Here is an 18,871-nt window from a genome sequence, read left to right as displayed (position 1 = left end):
GTACTATGATTTTTTTTGTAACCAAGCACGTTCAATCTGCAAATGCTCGAAACTTGTTTTTCCAGTTAGTATTACTTTATTTTAATTGACCATTTATTTCAAAAAAGGTTACTTCGAATTTATGATCAAACAGTTCATGGTAGCCAACTGTATGTAAGGAGCAACGGGGCTCAATAGTAACCGAAACTCTAAAACCGTAATTTTGATATCAATAAATATATCAAAAGAAACGGCTTATTATGCTAGATCCAAATATATTAGATCCACTAAGCTTAGTGTTATCCATAAAAGGCTACGAGCCTGAAAATATTTGCCTGATTTTCGAAAAAGGGGGAAACACCCCCTAAATTCAAAGAATATTAATGAAAATCACACCATCAGATTCAGCGTATAAAAAAATCCTACTGTAGAGGTTTAAAGGGCCTATATGCAAAAATGCTTAATTCTGCAAATTTTTTGGTCAGAAGAAAGATTACAGATGCGTGTTGATTTGTTTGTTTTTTTCCAGGGGTGTTTGCATCAAGCCCATGGTTCTAAAACATTGAGGGAGGGCCCATTTGAACAGAAATTAAAAGTTCTAATGCCTTTTTTAAGTGACCAAAAGGATTATTGCAACTAGTCCTCCCACGCCCCTTTTTTCCCCCAAAAGCATCCCATCAAAACTTTGTAATAGCCCTGATGTTCAGCATAGTTGACAAGTCCCAAAACTATACCTTTGGAGATGACATGACCCCCCCCCCCCCAGCCACTGGGGATAGGTCTTTAAGTTATAAAGTTGCCCATTGTTTACACATAGTATTTTTTATTCGGAAGTATACAGACATTTTGCGGGGGGGGGGGGGGGATTTTGTGCTTAGATTTAGTTTCCATGGGAATAATTTTTCGTGTGGAGGGAAATTTCAGGAGGTGAATTTTTCAAGGGAAATTTTACACTTGGGGGATTTGACAGAATTCTGTACGAAATTCTTTTTATTTGTCTTGTTTATCTTTGCCTTTGCATGTGGAGATGTTCCGGGGGAAATTTCCATCGTGTTTGGATTTCCAGGAAGCAATTATCACGGAAGGAGGATTTCCGGAGTAATCGGAAAAACGATTAGAACTTTAAAGTCTTTTTCAGATGAAAGTATGCCAAGGAGAATTTTTCAGTCTGAATAGTCTTCAGGACATTTGACGGGGAGGGGGGGGGGGATTTCATCTAAGATAGCATTTCCGGGAAGGAATTTTGAGGGGGGTGTATTTTACGTGAGCGGAACTTCCACGGGGGACTTCCCCGTGAGGGGAGGGAATTATTGGCAAAACGATTAGAAATTGAATTTAAAATCAAACAAGTTTTTTCAACTGCAAGTAAGGAGCTACATTAAAACTGAAAATGAACAGAAATAATTCTGTATATGAAGGGGTTGCCCCCTCTTTTCATTGAGGAATTTTCCAGGGGGGAAGACAATTTTCCATGAAGGGGTGCTGGATTTCTCATATGTATTAAAAACGATATAAGAAGTGCAAAAGAAATACACAATTTGTTCAGAAATTATTACGTATATGATGTGGTTCGCCTCCTAGTCATTACCTCACTCTTTACGCTAGTTTGACTGTTTGTCCCATTATTTAAAGAATGACTCCTGAAACACAAGGGCCATTTTATTAGAACAGGGAGCTTTTTTAGCAGTTCTAAAAACTTTAGCGTGATTTTATTCTTCCTATTTCTATGACCATGATTGTTTTATGCACTTATCTTCAATAGAACGTTCCATATAAGGCATACAATTTTATTATTAACGTTTATTAAAATATACATTGGAATCAAATAATTTATTATTCCGTATTCAAATACCGCTTCTAAATATGAAATTTACAAATTGACACGAGTGACACTTTTCGGAGTCGCATGCTATAAAAGCCTTGGACAATGCTATAAAAGCCCTGAAAGGCTATAGGGCTATAAGGGCTATAAAGGCTAAAGGGCTAAAAGGCTAAAAGCCTTGGACAATGCTAGTTCAAACAAGAAATGAAGGAATTCAAAGCACCTCAGAGTAATTTGTAAAATTGCATCCGTGAGTAATACCCTAATCAACACACATTTCCCCCCACTTTCACAGCTCTTTTTAAGTACTTGTTCTTTTCTTAACACCAGCCTTTCAAATTTCTCAAGCTTTAAAACTTCACAAACTTCACATATTCTCAAAATTCTTCTCTGTCACAGATTCTTTCAGGTACCTGTCCTCTTCTAAATACCAGTCACGTCCTGCCTCTGCGCTCTGCTTCCAGTATTCTGAAACGAAGAGTAATTTAAGAAAGGATAAAATAAATCACGTTATATCGATAGTTTGTGCCTCCAAGCAGATGTAGCAAGCCAAACGTATCGTTCAGATACAAACAATATGATCGTAGAAAGTTAAGGAAGGGTTTATTTGATTGTAAACTCGGAGATCAAACGCACCGTTTAAGCAACAAAACCAAATGTAGAACAATTGGCCACCCTTTCAAAGCTGTTTTTGCCCTCATGTGTCCAAATGGTGTCAAGTCAAAATTTAAAGATAGCCCTGTTAATCAGAACGATCAAGAAAAAAAAACGCAGCCGCATGCAATGTGATACGTGCTATCTCTGGGGAAGGCTAAGAATTATGCAAACAGCTCATTTCAAGAGAGTGTCTTCATTAATAGGTTTTAGTAGAAAAATGGACATTTTACATCTTGATGAGACCAGAATCATGCAAAGATGTTTAGTCTGCAGGGTCTGAGGGCCCAAAGTCGGCCCTTTAGGCTACAACGTTACATCAAACGCACTCCCTTCGCCGATTTTGTAAATATAGAAATGTTAGATCTCTTACGACTTGGAAAGGTCATTTAGGGAATGGTTTTAAATAATTAATTTTTAATTCTTAAAATCTCAATGATATGACTCCAATCACAGAACAAAGCAAGCACATATTGTATAAATGGTGTAAGTCGATATGTTGTAAGTCAGTCATTAACTACTAATAAAATACCGAAATTGCAGTGTGAGCACTTTGCGATAAAGTATGTAGCCTACATTTTTGGAAAGAAGCTCCCAATTTCAAAGTCTATTTTATTAAGGGGATACTGAGCTTACCGTTTGCATACCAGCGTCTTTAATACAATATATACTATACTATACAATATACTGGTACAACCACTAATACTAGCTACTAACTGCAGCAAGGCGGTATCAAGGGGGGGGGGGGGTTCGCCTCGGGTCGGACCTAATCCATGTCTAACGGTAAAAGAAGACAATATAGGAACATAAAATACTGTATATTGAAGTTAAGAAACTTAATAGAAACAAAATGAATTCCCAGAGCAAAATCAATTTGACGTTTGAGTTGCGAACATGTCAATAACCGTATCAGTGTCAATAGTAAAATCCCTGTGCACTGACCCTAACGCGAGACCTGTCAAACGTTCTTCACCGGTTGTATTTCGTAGTCATGTCTGAAGCCGTCGCAAGGTAGAGAAAGTCCTTTCTGGTGTAGCAGTTGAAACAGGCCAAGTAGCTACAATTGTAAGAAGGCGGCTGGTGTTTGGAAAGAAATCAGCATTGCACGTATCAAGTGCAGCCAAAGCTCAGACTAGTCTTTCTTTGTTTTTAACGTTCTGCTTCTTTGCTTTCCATAATTTCAGTTCGTGGCTTAGCGCATCTGGCTCTGGTAAAAGGTCAGAGTAAATATCAGTATATTCACTGATTTATGCGTCAGACAAGTTTCTTTTGTCTAAGTTCGCAGGTATGAAGCCGCTTAAAGTTGCCAAAATTACACGATGCCCCGTAAATCTCTCCTTGAGTTCGGACATGAAGTAGTCAGTGAATGGAATGTATATGGAAGCTCTGTACGCTTCTTTCGACGAACCAAATATCATAGTGGTCGTTTCGACGACGACCAACTCTTGGAAACGTCAATTCTATCTTCAGATCTCTGGCAAAATCTCCAATTATTTAATAAAATGAGTCGAACAAATAATCCACGTCTTCGCGTAGGACCACAACTGTCCGCACCACAGTTTCAACGTGGTCACATTCAAGCGCCAAGTCACAGTCAACAGCTTGAAGAACTTTACACAGCGGCAACGTAAGACCAAATAGTTCTTTTGCTACGAATAAACTGGTCAGAAACTGTCCTTGCTCGATCGAGATTGCTAACTGATGGGCCTAACTGATGCATAGCTTAGATTCTTAGCTATTCGTTGATATATACAATTCTTCTTAATTCCTCTTTGGTAACAAGGTGCGAGGGTTTTAGTTTTACATAATTTTGCTCAATCAGATACTGGTCTTTTACCCTAACGTACCTGTTCTGAGATACACATTCTGACTGGTTGTCGGGTATCCACGCTTTCTATTGCGGGCCTTTTCCCTTGAAAGTATCAAAAAAATCGTTATACGCTTGTCGCTTCCTCATTGTTTCAGTATTAGATACAAACTGACCTGAGATTGGATTGCACCAGCTAAGAGAAGGCTGAGCTGAAAAAGAAGATATGCTGCCTAATCCTAATAATTGACTCTGTTGTTCACTCAACGGCAACTAGTTGAAGCTAAGCCGGTAATTATAGTGACCTTGTGATTTGGTAAGCTTAAAATATGCGAGTTTTATAAAGAGGTCAAAGTGTTGAATCAGATGTTACTTGGGAGTTAACCTTTCTTTTTTTCCTTTCTAACGTGGGAATTAACCTTTCTTTCATTCTCCATAGCCCTGGAAGGCGGGACAGAACCACATTTTTTGCACAGCTTACTGTTTGAAAGGAGTTCAGTCAAACGGGTACCCAGAACAATCAGTAAAAAAATTCCTCTGGAAAGCATTTAACAAATTCTCCTCAGCCTTTCGAAGCACCCACATGTCAGAGTCAAACATCAATGCTGGACCACTGTCATGGCCGAGGGTTCCAATATTCTAATCTTAGGTCACAGACTTATCTTCCTATTCTTCCAAACTTTTTTAAACTACGAAAAAAACTCCCTGAGATTTGACTATTCTACTTTTTGCATTTTCAGTGCCTCCACCCCCTTTAGAAATAATACGCTCTAGGTAAGTGAAGCTATTTTTAGAATGTTATATTTTTCTCTTATTCATCCATATTTGTTGTACTGTTTTACAGTTTGGTCGTCGACGTTCACTAGCCATTCATGTCCGCTCCGTGTGTAACAAAATAAAGCTGTAAGAGTTCTTATTCATCCATATTTGTTGTACTGTTTTATAGTTTGGTCGTCGACATTCACTAGCCATTTATATCCGCTCCGTGTGTAACAAAATAAAGCTGTAAGAGTTTTGACCAATCATTTGTCCCAGAATTCAGTAAAATCTAGGTATCATTAATTTTACTTTTTTACTTTTACTAAAATTTTACTTTTTTTTTTAGTTTGGTCAAATTTTACGTAAATTTTTTTATAAATAATTTTTATTCTAATTTGTTACCTGCATGTTTTTCAGAATTTTATAAAGAAAGGAAATATAGCTATGAAAGTAGAAATGTTGAGTCTGTTAAAATACCGGTTCCAATAGCTACCATATCTAAGTTTTCTATTAGGTTTATTGGCGCTGAAGTCTAGAACAGGCTTCCGGCGGAAGTAAAAGGTAAGAAGGTCCTTGAGGAATTCCGTGCTACTTTGCGATGTATCTTTTTTTTAACCAGTATTGTAGCATCGGATTGAGTGATTGATTTGGGAGTGAGTATACGCTGGTGAGTGTTAAAAGAGAAACTGATTCGTGTGTTGATTGAGGTGAGTATCGGTATGTGCAAGGAAGCATGGTTAATTATATAGTATGAGTGTGGGATTTCTTTAAGTTCCCTATAAATATATTATTATTAAATTGTTCATAAAATATTTAGTAGGTGTGGGAGAGGAGAGGAGGAGTCAGATGTTTTTTTCATTGTTTGTTTGTTTTACTTTTCCGAGGTAGTGTATTAGTAGTTGAAGTGTCCTTTGTTTGGATCGTCCCAAACCACAGTTTATAGAATTAGCAGTATGATCATACCCTATCTCACCCATTATAAAAACCCGGACCAAGGTGCGAGTGCTCCAGAGAAAGTTTTTGCAGATATAGACATAAGCGGCATTAGATCTTTTCGCAGGTAGAAAAGTCAGATTTCTCTTGGACATGAAACAAGTGGAAACCCGCTATTACGAATAATGCACTTTGTAACCATTTCTCATTGATTGACGGAAACAGACTAACCCGCTAATGTAGAAATAAGTGGGAGGAGCTTTTTGTTCGTACCGAGAATGAAGACCAGAAATGATCTGCGATAAACTTACTGGATAATTCTATAAACTGTGTCCCAAACACACTAATATGCGTCGGGACCTGTTTTGGTAGTAAGAGGTAATCTTTAGTTTTGTTAGCATTATATGGAGATTTAAATGTAGTTTTTTTGTTTGACCCACTTGTTAAAAAAAAATAATAATAAAAAAAATGCTTTATAAATTTTCTCATCACATAACAACAGCTCATCTTTGTTTATTCTTAGTCTAAGTGGCTCAGTTTTATTAAAGTTCAAGTTAAGACAACATATTATTTCTATAAAACTAAAGTCCAGACAATATAATATTAAAGTTTGGCAATAGATACACAAAAAAGCTAAATACATGGTTTTCCATTTGATTTTCCCCAAAATTTGCACTTAAGGGTCTTACAGTCACCACTTAAAACATGATGGAAAAACTTAAAACTAAACGTTATATGAAACAAACGACTTCCAGTCGCTACCATAGTTTGTATCGAAGGTTTTCTGAGACTGTTGATAACAAATCCCAGGCTAATATTGCAATATAGAAATTGCTTACCTGGTAAGCAGATGTCTTACGAATGGAGTTTGATTATCACCATATTTAGTGTCTGGTGGTTTTGATGCTACTAATATATAAATATAAGCCTGAACCGGTCTTTTATGACGCTTTATTATAGCGTTATGAAAGAAAATAATGAATGCAGGATTATGTTTAATTAACGTCTTCTAATGTCTACCACAACCCGCATCGTTAGTATCGTTACTGTGCCGTTAGTATATAATTATCAGATACCAAAATTTGTATTGTTGGTATCACAATTTGTATCGATCCTTGATCTCGTTGATTACAAATCTGAGGCTAATACTGCAATATGGAGGTCTAAAAAGCAAATAAACATATCAGAAATTGCGTTTGACGTCAATAAAAATTGCATTTAAAAATTTTTGACTTTATTAATCATAGCCATAATCATACATAACTATTTATGTATATAGAGTACATAGCTATGTATATAGCAATACATAGCTATGCCAGCGTGCTGTTATAGAGTGATGATGTATATCCCATGTATGTTTTTTCCGCATTAACACATTAGAATGTATGATAGTGGAAATTCCAACATCAAATATCAGTGTTGTGTTTTCACCACTCTCAAACCTTCTAAAGGTTAAAGCACCATTGGTACTTTACTAGAAACAACATAGATTTACAAGTTTTTCATTTTTTAACCAGTCTCTATGTACAAATGGCACTCTAAACTTTCTTTTATTTTGAGGGACGGTGTAAGCTGTACCAATATCACACTTAGATGTGACAATTTCTGTTCTTTTTAGGTTTGACTTCATTTTTTTTTATAACGTATGTTCGTTTTGGATTTTGTTTCTTCATTCAAAGCAATTTCTTTTCGTTTAAGCTCTAATATTTTGCAGAAACAAATTTTTGCTCTTTTAAGTTTTAAATTTGTTCTTTACTTTTCATAGAAAAACATTGTTTTCTTCACTGAAACCAAAAAATTAAAAAGAAATCAAAACTTAAATTAAAACCGATTGAAATATATAGAACTTAAAAAAAAAAAAATAAAACTGAAAAGATGCCATCTTTGTAAAAAAAATGTAATTTTATATGATAAACCGTTATAACAATAAAACGGAATGCGATGTAATGTAACGATAAAAGTTGTTCATGTTTGGTAAAGTCATTTACCAAAATAAAGATGTAAAATTTAACTAGGCTCCGTAAACATCACAAACCTTTTCTTAAGTTTTTCCGGGAGGGTTTGCTCCCGGCAAACGCTCAGATATAAAATTGTCGATACCCTGTAAAATTACGAAATCGTTCAATATTCCTATTTTTTTGATACGGTGAAGTTACTTTTCTTTTTGACTGATTTCTTTAGAAATTATTATTCATTAAGCAGGTCCTTATCCCTCTGTCATTTTTAGTTATATTTTATTTAACAGACAAACTGTTATAACAAAACATTATACAATATACTTTAACAATAAAAAGTTATTTTGTTGTTATTTTACGTTTGGCAAACGTTATTTACCAAAACAAAGACGTAATAGTTAGCTAGGCTTCAAAAATTTTACAAATCTTTTCTTTTTTATACCCTCACATAGCAACTACTCCCGCCAAACGCTTAGAAACCAAAATATCGTTTTTCTGTAAAACTGTGAAAATGTTCGATATTTCTTTTTGTTTTGGGCAGTGATACTATTTTTTCTATTGGAGTTGTATAATATTTTCTATCTTATTCATTATCCATCTGTCATATTTTTTGTAATTTTATTTTATATGATAAATTGTTTAAACGATGAAACATCATACGCTATGATAAAAAAAAAATTACTTGACCGTTTATTTATGTTCGGTAAAAGTTACTAACGATAATATGGACGTAATATTTACCCAGGCTTTGCCAATTTGCCTCATAGGTGGTAAATTAAAATATCCGTTATTTTGGACTAATCATGTTTTGGCACCTCTAGCTCAAAGACCACCAAACACTATGTTACATACTGTCAACCAAAGTAAAGCCCCATTATTCATCTACACTGTGGTTTTTTGTTTTTTTGGCATGCTTCTGAGCAAAAAGTGTTACTTACATGCTATATTGGCCTTATATAGTTGGCCTTACTCTGGGGTATAGATATAATTTACGCATAATCATAATTTATCAATAATTTTGTTAAACAGAATTTATTTTTTAAAAAAATGAAAACTAAATTTTGCTCTCTTTTACAATCATGAAAATGTCAAATATGTACTTTCGTTTTTGAACAATATGAATGAAATTTATTTATTGTCATTCAATGTCAAAATGAATAAATTTATTTAAGGAAAAGCTTTCAGATAAGGGCTTATACTAGGGTTTTCAAAATTACCTCGATCACCATGAGATATAAGCTATCCAAAGTAATTCACATTTAGTGATTGGGAACCCAAGTGAATGTTTCAGTTTGTCTATCCCTCCCAGTCGAACGTTATCCCCCATTCCTTTGAGCTAATTTTCATCAATTTTTAACTTTAAAAGTATTCGTCAGCCTCACTGACTCCCTGATCTCACCTCCAACAGTTACAGATACTGTGGAACCTTTTGTCCACCTCCATCCTCCAGTTTGTATATAGAATAATCAAAAAAAAACTTACCGGCTAGTTCTTGAACTGGTCCCGACATTCCTCCGTATTCTTCTGGAAGTATGCCAACAGGTACGTGTGAATGAAAACTAGAAAGATTTCCGCCATGCAAATGAACCTAAAACATTTTATTACTTACAATTACTTATATTACTTATAATTGTTCAGTGATCACTGTTATAAATACACGCGGCTAGGGTATCTGCAGGTGAGGGCTGAGAGTGGGTTTAACCACCACCACCACCCTATTCCTAGATCATGTATAGATAAGTTCAATATTATACAATGTATAGAAAGCGCAATTTGTTGAAACACACAGGAGCGGATCTAGAGGGTGATTTTAGGAGCGCATACCCCCCAGAAGGTCAAAAATGCACCAACTACAGGATTGGAGGGACAAAAATACCGAAAAGGGATCCAAATTTATATATGTATATAAAATATATAGAATGTGCAAATGTTTAAAACACAATACAGTCTTTTTCTGGTGAAAACTTTTAGCATCCCTGGAATCTTCACCAGAAAACTGTTTTCTGGTGAAAACTTTTACCATTCCTGGAATCTTTTTAAGATACCCACCCAGCAAAAGATCCGTGAAGACCCTTGCAAACAGGTAGTATTTGAGGGTTTTGGTGTTTAAGAGGCCTAATTTATAGAAAGAGTCTTAGACTGAAAAAGTGTATTCATAGGAAAAGCTTTTCAATTTTTCTTGGAACGAGCTCTTACGGTAATCTTAGAGAAAAGTTTCTCTTTGCCTCATAGAGCGCAAGAATTATGACCATTATTTCCTCAGGGAAACAAAATGAAGTCTGATGAGGTCCATCTATTTCTACCAACTGTTACTAAGGCTACTTACTCAAAGGTATTCCATTGCACAATGTAAACTTTATACGACAGTGGAAAAACACTTTTTGAGTTAATTTTCTTAGTACGGATTGGCTGTTTGTAAAAGGAATGCTTTTAAGGTATTCAAGGTATACCACGAATAGTTTGAACATCATCAAAAGCTCCATTTCCCAAAAATTGTGTGAATGAATAAAGTAGGTCTTATTAGGAAATAAGGGAGAAAGGGTATAACGAATTAGGGTAGTAACATACTTACAAGGGTATTGAGGTCTTGAAGAACCCAAAGGTCGTGAGAACCCAAAAGATTGGATAAATTAGACTGGACATACTCTAAACCGAAGTTTACTAGCAAATTTTTTTTTTCTAGGTCTTGGTTTTGAACTGGTGGAAGGTATTAGGCCGCTTTCCATAAGAAATATAGCGTTGTACGCGAGAAAAAATTTACAGATAATTAAATATGTGTATACAATTGTTGCTAGTTTGATAATATAAGATTTCGTTTCGCTATGAACCGATAAAACCACTAAAAAAACAATATAAAGAATGCATTCTACAAAGTGCAATGGGTTTTAGTCCAGTGGTATCAATTGTGGGAGGAGGGGGCTGATATTTCCCTAGATCCCCCCTAGATTTCAAAACTGCTTGAATCTAGGATCAACAAGTATCTTGTTCCACTGTAAATCATTAAAACTAGTGCAAATATTGTCCAATTATTACACCTACAAAGAGGGAGGAGCTTCAAATAGTAGCATACATTGTAGGTGAGTTGGGAAGGGGCAACAGTCACATATCCCCTTAATTTTTTTTAGGCCTATTGAATTAACATCCCAAATACAAGGAGGACAAGAGGCAAGTTCAGGCCTTCCGAATGTTGGTAAAAATGGGTAGTTTTAGTATCTTTTCGATTAATTGCAAGCTGAAAGGTTAAAATAGCATTCGATCGACCTTTTGATAATCTTTCCAAATACAATAAACCTTACCGTCACAATTACGTCCCCTCGCCCTTTAATGCTTGGACATAGGAGGTGATCAATGTCTGCTGAACTTTGCACGGTTGGCCTCTCTAACTAAGAGATGGATACTATACAGGGATGGAATAAGAGAAACCTCCTGGCGGTAAAACCTATGTTTACTTTATTAGTATCAGATTCTAAGCTGTTATAGGCTCTCATCTCTACCACTCTTTTCTGATCTTGGGATAATGTTGTTGTTCACTCGTATTTATTGGACCAAGCTTCAAGTTTAAGACATTACGATATACATTTCAAAAATTCATTTCATTTCAGAATCATTCATTTCAGAAAGGCTGAAGATTGGTAAGTTTTGGGTTTAAATTTATCAACATGATAAGTATTTAAATGGCAAAAAAAAATCGATCATAATTTACAGGCAACCGCACTTAGGTAGAAAAAGGATTTATTACCCTTTTACGTAGCTTTTCCTTCATGAAGCTCTTGAAAATACTCAGGACAATATGTACATTATATGGCGTATTGATGAAATGTAAGGCCTTTATTCGGACGGGAACACAATCCTAGAAAGAAAAAAAGATAATAAAACACTTTTCAGCTACTACTACTACTAACAACTCACCGCAGCACCAAGCTGCCTGAGACCAATACAGCACGCTCCTCCGCACGCTCCTCCTCCATCGCCTTCTGTTCAAAGCCTCCCTGTTTACACCCTCCCACGAAGTTCCCATTTTCTTTAAATCTTTCTTTATGACGTCCTCCCAACCCAGACGAGGACGACCTGCTTTCCGTTTAGCCCTAGATGGTTGGTCGGAAAGAACAATCTTCGGCAGGCTGTCATCCTTCATCCGCACAACGTACCCTAGCCATCACAACCTTTCCTTCATTATAGCCCTAGAGAGCAGTTTTGAACCACATTTTTTGTACAGCCTATTGTTTGAAATACGGTAAGTCAGCTGGGTACCCAGAACAATCCTTAAGCAATTTCTCTTGAAAACACCTAGCAAATCTTCCTCCGCTTTTCGGAGCGCCCATGTTTCAGAGCCATATTTTACTACTGTCATCACTGTAGCTTCTAATATTCTAATCTTGGTTTGCAGACTTATCTTCCTGTTCTTCCAAACTTTTTTTAATAAACACCCTGAGCCTTGGCTATTCTACTTTTAATTTCTTCACTGCTCCCACCATCTTTACTAATAATCCTATCAAGGTTAATGAAATAGTTTGCCTGATCAGTCTTTTCATTACCCAACGTCACCTTTTCATACTTACATATTCCTAGTCATCATGACCTAGTTCTCTTGACATTAAGTTACAAACCTATTCTATCCCTCGGAACTTAAGAGGCTTCTAAAAGTTCGTACATTTTGCCTACGCTTTCAACCAGCATGCTTAGTTAATCATTGAAGAAAAACAGTATTTTCTTTGTTTTTTAGTTCTAGAAAATAAATACTCCTTCCATCTTTATCTCCCCCTTTTTAAGACTCACTGAATCTATCATCTATCTCAGTAATAGTGTTTCTTAAATATGACACAAAGGGTTAACAGCTTTTGAGAATAAAAGAAGAAGCCATCAAACATATATAAGTGTTCTAGACCACGAAAGTGGTCTAGGCATTCTGTATGTTAAGAGTCGCGGCAACTTCAACAGAAAATGACATCCCCCCTCTCTTATAATTACCATTTACACCTCATAAAAAATTGTCCTCCAATTCTATATCACAATTTATCCCTATTCACGCCTCAATTTATACAACTTACACCTCATAAAGAAGATTAAGCTGAAAATCATTATCTTGTTTGAGCTTTACAAGATGTAACAAAAAGTACCGAAATAAGAAAAATGTAAATAGTGGAGTAACACATGTAGAAAAAGAGAGAAAAAACACTAACTATGAAAAATGGAACGGAGACAATTGAACAGAGGAAGTTTATTTTTTCTAATATCTGAAAGCTTACTACTTAGCACGGTTACTAAAACATCTTAGTACTACAAAAAACATCATTCATCCCAGATTTTGACGGAATCTGCTCATTACGGTACCATGGAGGGAGAAAAAGAAGAAATTTACAATACCAGAAATATAGAATACGCAAAGAAGAAATACCATTCTTATTTAATAGAGGATAAAATTCGAAAATATTTAGAGCAGAATGATCACAAAAAGCTAATAATAATTCGTATAAAACCCTACAATTATATTTACCTCTGTTCAAAACGATTCTTGGATAACCAATCTGAATAGAAAGGAGCGGAAAATTCAGGTTAGGTGGCAGTACCCCACTAAAGGTGGCAATCACCACCATCGGCCACCTCTAAAACCTACTATCAGGTACTTCATCCTCAGTAAGAGTGGCTGTAGCACACGAAAGGGCCTGGAGTCGACACTAGCTGGTAAATACCGTTCTCAAATAAGTACAACAACCCACAAGCCTTGAAAATATTCTAAGAATGTAATCTAAAAATATTCTAAAAAACTAAAAAAAAATGCTCCAATAGAAGTAAAGCGGTCTCCAACTTAATACGAATTTGGGAAAAATTTTTAAAACATTTTCCGATCAAAAATGCGTTGAGTTACATTGGAGTTTAGTTACAGTAACTGAAAAGGTTTCGCGTTACCAGTTGTGTCAATTCGAAGGAGGGGACTTTACCCCCCTCCATGTTTGTTGTCCCATCCCCACCATCACTAGATTTTGAAAACAAGTATATATTGTCATTGAAGAATGACTTTTATTGGCATTTTTACTGAAAAAAAAAACTTTTAAAAAAAACTTTAAACTTCCAAGAAATTAGGCAACCACACATTACACAGCGTCAAAATTACAGGAGAGCGGGAAATCAGAGTTATCAAATGCCAGTTGTGTACCGTTTTAAAACTGGTTCTATCAGCGAAGAAAAAGATAAACCCACATTTTAGAAAAACAAAAACTTCTTCATTTCTTAACGACCAATGAAAACGGATCAAACCAACGAAAACTGAAACTTAATTATTTTCAGTTGTTAATCCAAAAATATTGTGCCAAACAAGGGTATACAACGTCTTTTGAATTGCCGCGGTCGGGTAGCAAGATGGCTTTTCGAGAGCAGTTTTTCTGGGAGCCCAGAAATAAAGCGAGAATTTTTTTTTTTAGATATAATTAAGTAAAGAAAATGCTGAATTTGTACTCTTTACAGATTTTCGGCTTAGAAGGTAACACAGACCATTTTAGAAGGTAACATAATTACAAAGAAAAGTGATTAAGCTTTTTAATCACGCCGTTTCTTGTAAAATATGTTCAAATATGTAAAATATTTTTTGTAGTATATGTTCACTTTTTAGTTCCAAAGAAAAAATAACTAGATAATTTTAACGTCATATACAAGTTTGATGTTATAACATTTTAACATCGGACAGTAGATCAATTAATATTTGTACACGTCTTCATCAAGATCAAACATTTTCCTCTCAATTAATATTCATTTCAATTACATTTTCTTAATATATTTATGTTTTTGGTTTGAATAGTGAAAATAGCAATTAAGATTTGGCCAGCATAACTGTTCCCAGATCAGATTAATTACTGGTTTATTTCTTTCTTTATTTTTTATTTTATATATATAATTATACATATTTATTTATTTCTTATTGTTTCTTTATATTATTTCCAATCTATTTCTATCTTCATTGATTTCTTTTATTTATTTATTTTTAAGTAAATCAGACAGCTGAGATAGTGTTGATTTTTTCTGTTGCCCTAAAACATATAACAAAAAAAAATATGAAAAATCAATAGGAAATAAAAGGGGTCTGATGCAAAGTATTATCTGACTAAGAAAATGTGTCCTCTGGTTTTATACTAAATTTCCCAATCCCTCTTTTTCATATACCCAGAAATCACAAGGATTACTCCTTCCATATATTGTTCTTCTTTTTTTATCCAACAGTAAAAAAATAATTAAGTCCCATTTCAGGTTCAATCCCATTTACAAAACAGGCTATAATATATAAAAATACCATTATTGAAGAATAAAATGTAAATTCGAAGAGTTAACACACAAAAATAATTATTGCTGTTAAAAATATACCATCTGTGGGGTAGTGAGAGGATGCTTCCCTAATTGTTAATTTTTGGTCCCCAAAAATTATCAGCAGAAAATTATCAGTCACAGACGAATTGATTGCTAGTCAGTTTACACGGAAGGATAAACAACAAATGCAAATTTATATGTATATTCTGGAAATAGCAAAATATTTATAGCAAATGTCTATAGCAAAATATAGACACGACATGTCCATGCTGTGTCCATGTGACAGGCCCATGCCACAACATGTGACAATGTCCATGCCATGCTGTCAATAGTAAATCTCCTAAGACCAAAATTAGCAATCGGTTTTAGATGCCTCTTAACTTCTGGGGACCAAAAATTAGTGATGACCAAATAATTTTCTTATTTTAGCATATACAGCGTGACAGAAAGTTATAATTTATAGTGTCAAAAAACCAACAAAGAGAAAAATCTCTAAAAAAAAACAAACAAACGAGACTGTGGCCAGTGGAGAGAAAAGGAAAACAACAGAAACAAAACAACGCGGATATTTCGCCTGTATACAAACAAGGCGTCTTCAGCACGAAAGACACACAAAAAACAAAACAAGATAAAACAAAAAACCAATAAAACCACCACCAAAAAAAAAAAAAACAACAAAACTGTAAACTCGGCGCAAACTAATCCACGTAGGGAAAATATGCTAAAATAGAGTTACTTCAGTGAGGACACCACAGTAACTGAGGAAAAATAAAAAAACTGTAAATTACTTTAATTATTCAGTTGCGAAATAATCCTTTTGTTAGCTATTACTGAAGCAAATCGTTTTGGTCTAACAGGTAAAATAGTCCCCTGGTGATTATTTAAAATCTTTACTCCCTTATTGACAATTGATTCACTCTTTAGAAGGTTATCATAAATTGGGTCAATATTTAAATTACCCGTGTCCCTATTTATGGAAAGGTTAGCAAACATATGTTTTTTAATTTCTATGGCTTCCCTGGCCCATTGGGTGTACCCCTTATCATTAGAAATAGCCAAGGCTTCATCAAATTTTACAAAATGGTCTGGTTGAAGCCAAATATGCTCTGCTAAAGCTGAAACGAAAGTTTCTGGAGGCTTGCTTAATTGTAGGGTTTTTTCTATTGAATTACGGTGTTCAATAAACCTTTCAACAAATTGTTGGTGAGTCCTTCCAATATAGAACTTCCCACAAGAACACGGAATTTTATACACCCCACTTACTAAATTTCCCCGAGTTAAATCCTTACCAGAACTAAAAAACTACTCATTGGCCTCAGCGATTGGAAACATGTATCAATACCAAATTTACGTAAAACCCGTGAAAGTTTCTCCCCCAAACCAGGTACATATGGTAGTGAAATGAAGCTTTTTGATACAACTAAATCTAAAGACTGAGAAACCTCAATAACCCTACTACTATGTTTGGCCCGTCTATTTTCAATTATTTTATCAATGAACTTAATTGGATAACTATTACAAAATAAAATATCCCTCAAGTATAACAATTCTGAATCCAGAAATTCCTGGGAACAGATTTTAAAGGCTCTATCCACTAGTGAAATTACAACCCTCTTTTCACCGACATAGGGTGGCAAGAATGAAAATTTAAATACCTATCATTGTGCGTAGGTTTTCTGTAAATCGAGAAAAGTAAATGGAAATCCCTTTTAATTAATAAAATATCCAGAAAAGGTAATTTATTATTATCCTCAAATTCAACTGTAAATTTAATATTATTATCAAAACTATTTAAATGCTTACAAAAAAGGTCTAAGGAGTCCAACCCATGTTTCCAAACGCAGACCACATCATCCATGAACCTACCCCAGAAGCAAGGGGAGATTCTAAAACTGTTTATAGCGGAGGTTTCAATGGCATCTATGAATAGATTTGCCAATAAAGGAGAAAGAGAAGCCCCCATAGGTAAACCAAAATTTATTGGCAAATCTATTCATAGATGCCATTGAAACCTCCGCTATAAACAGTTTTAGAATCTCCCCTTGCTTCTGGGGTAGGTTCATGGATGATGTGGTCTGCGTTTGGAAACATGGGTTGGACTCCTTAGACCTTTTTTGTAAGCATTTAAATAGTTTTGATAATAATATTAAATTTACAGTTGAATTTGAGGATAATAATAAATTACCTTTTCTGGATATTTTATTAATTAAAAGGGATCTCCATTTACTTTTCTCGATTTACCGAAAACCTACGCACAATGATAGGTATTTAAATTTTCATTCTTGCCACCCTATGTCGGTGAAAAGGGGGGTTGTAATTTCACTAGTGGATAGAGCCTTTAAAATCTGTTCCCAGGAATTTCTGGATTCAGAATTGTTATACTTGAGGGATATTTTATTTTGTAATAGTTATCCAATTAAGTTCATTGATAAAATAATTGAAAATAGACGAGCCAAACATAATAGTAGGGCTATTGAGGTTTCTCAGTCTTTAGATTTAGTTGTATCAAAAAGCTTCATTTCATTACCATATGTACCTGGTTTGGGGGAGAAACTTTCACGGGTTTTACGTAAGTTTGGTATTGATACATGTTTCCAATCGCTGAGGCCAATGAGTAGTTTTTTTTAGTTCTGGTAAGGATTTAACTCGGGGAAATTTAGTAAGTGGGGTGTATAAAATTCCGTGTTCTTGTGGGAAGTTCTATATTGGTAGGACTCACCAACAATTTGTTGAAAGGTTTATTGAACACCGTAATTCAATAGAAAAAACCCTACAATTAAGCAAGCCTCCAGAAACTTTCGTTTCAGCTTTAGCAGAGCATATTTGGCTTCAACCAGACCATTTTGTAACATTTGATGAAGCCTTGGCTATTTCTAATGATAAGGGGTACACCCAATGGGCCAGGGAAGCCATAGAAATTAAAAAACATATGTTTGCTAACCTTTCCATAAATAGGGACACGGGTAATTTAAATATTGACCCAATTTATGATAACCTTCTAAAGAGTGAATCAATTGTCAATAAGGGAGTAAAGATTTTAAATAATCACCAGGGGACTATTTTACCTGTTAGACCAAAACGATTTGCTTCAGTAATAGCTAACAAAAGGATTATTTCGCAACTGAATAATTAAAGTAATTTACAGTTTTTTTATTTTTCCTCATTTACTCTGGTGTCCTCACTTAAGTAAATCTATTTTTTTAGCAAATTTTCCCGACGTGTTTTATTTTGGGCCGTTTGTACATTTTTGTTTTTTTTTTTTTTTTTTGGTGGTGGTTTTATTGGTTTTTAGTTTTATCTTGTTTTTTTTTTTTTGTTTCTTTTGTGCTGAATACGCCTTGTTTGTAAACAGGCGAAATATACGCGTTGTTTTGTTTGTGTTGTTTTCCTTTTCTCTCCACTGGCCACAGTCTCGTTTGTTTGTTTTTTTTTAGAGATTTTTCTCTTTGTTGGTTTTTTGTCATGGCTGGCCGGTTCGGCTTAAGATCTTTCAATTTATAGTGTTGCCAAGTTATCGGAAAAAAATGCACTTACATTACAAATGTTGTAACCGTATCTAGAATAAAAAATGTAGATGGCGTTTAAGATAGATAGCCAGAGTGATAAAAAAAAAAAAACTGCCATAAATATTTTGCTTTTCATCATGTCAGATCATTCAAAGAATAC

The 18,871-nt window shown here is 34.8% G+C and overlaps 1 protein-coding gene across 6 annotated transcripts in view; it reads right to left on the bottom strand.

Annotated features, from left to right (window-relative positions):
- Positions 1-1,752: 1,752 nt before the first annotated feature.
- LOC148949747 (retinol-binding protein pinta-like) overlaps positions 1,753-18,871 on the bottom strand; it is a 164,506-nt gene continuing 147,387 nt past the window's right edge. For all 6 annotated transcript variants that reach the window (XM_089093712.1, XM_089093711.1, XM_089093710.1 and 3 more), the window contains exons 5-7: positions 11,649-11,759; positions 9,392-9,497; positions 1,753-2,269 (exon numbers count right to left, since the gene is read on the bottom strand). In XM_089093712.1, the coding sequence (XP_088949838.1) occupies positions 2,169-2,269; positions 9,392-9,497; positions 11,649-11,759 (318 nt within the window). In that variant the 3' untranslated portion in view covers positions 1,753-2,168. The remainder of the gene's footprint in view (positions 2,270-9,391; positions 9,498-11,648; positions 11,760-18,871) is intronic.

Source organism: Artemia sp. Qi Xiang Cuo, chromosome 8 (genome assembly GCF_049724085.1).
Source record: "Artemia sp. Qi Xiang Cuo chromosome 8, ASM4972408v1, whole genome shotgun sequence".
In the NCBI taxonomy this organism is placed as follows: domain Eukaryota; kingdom Metazoa; phylum Arthropoda; class Branchiopoda; order Anostraca; family Artemiidae; genus Artemia; species Artemia sp. Qi Xiang Cuo.
Note: the sequence above shows the minus strand (reverse complement) of the source record. Positions and strands in the feature narration are given on the sequence as shown.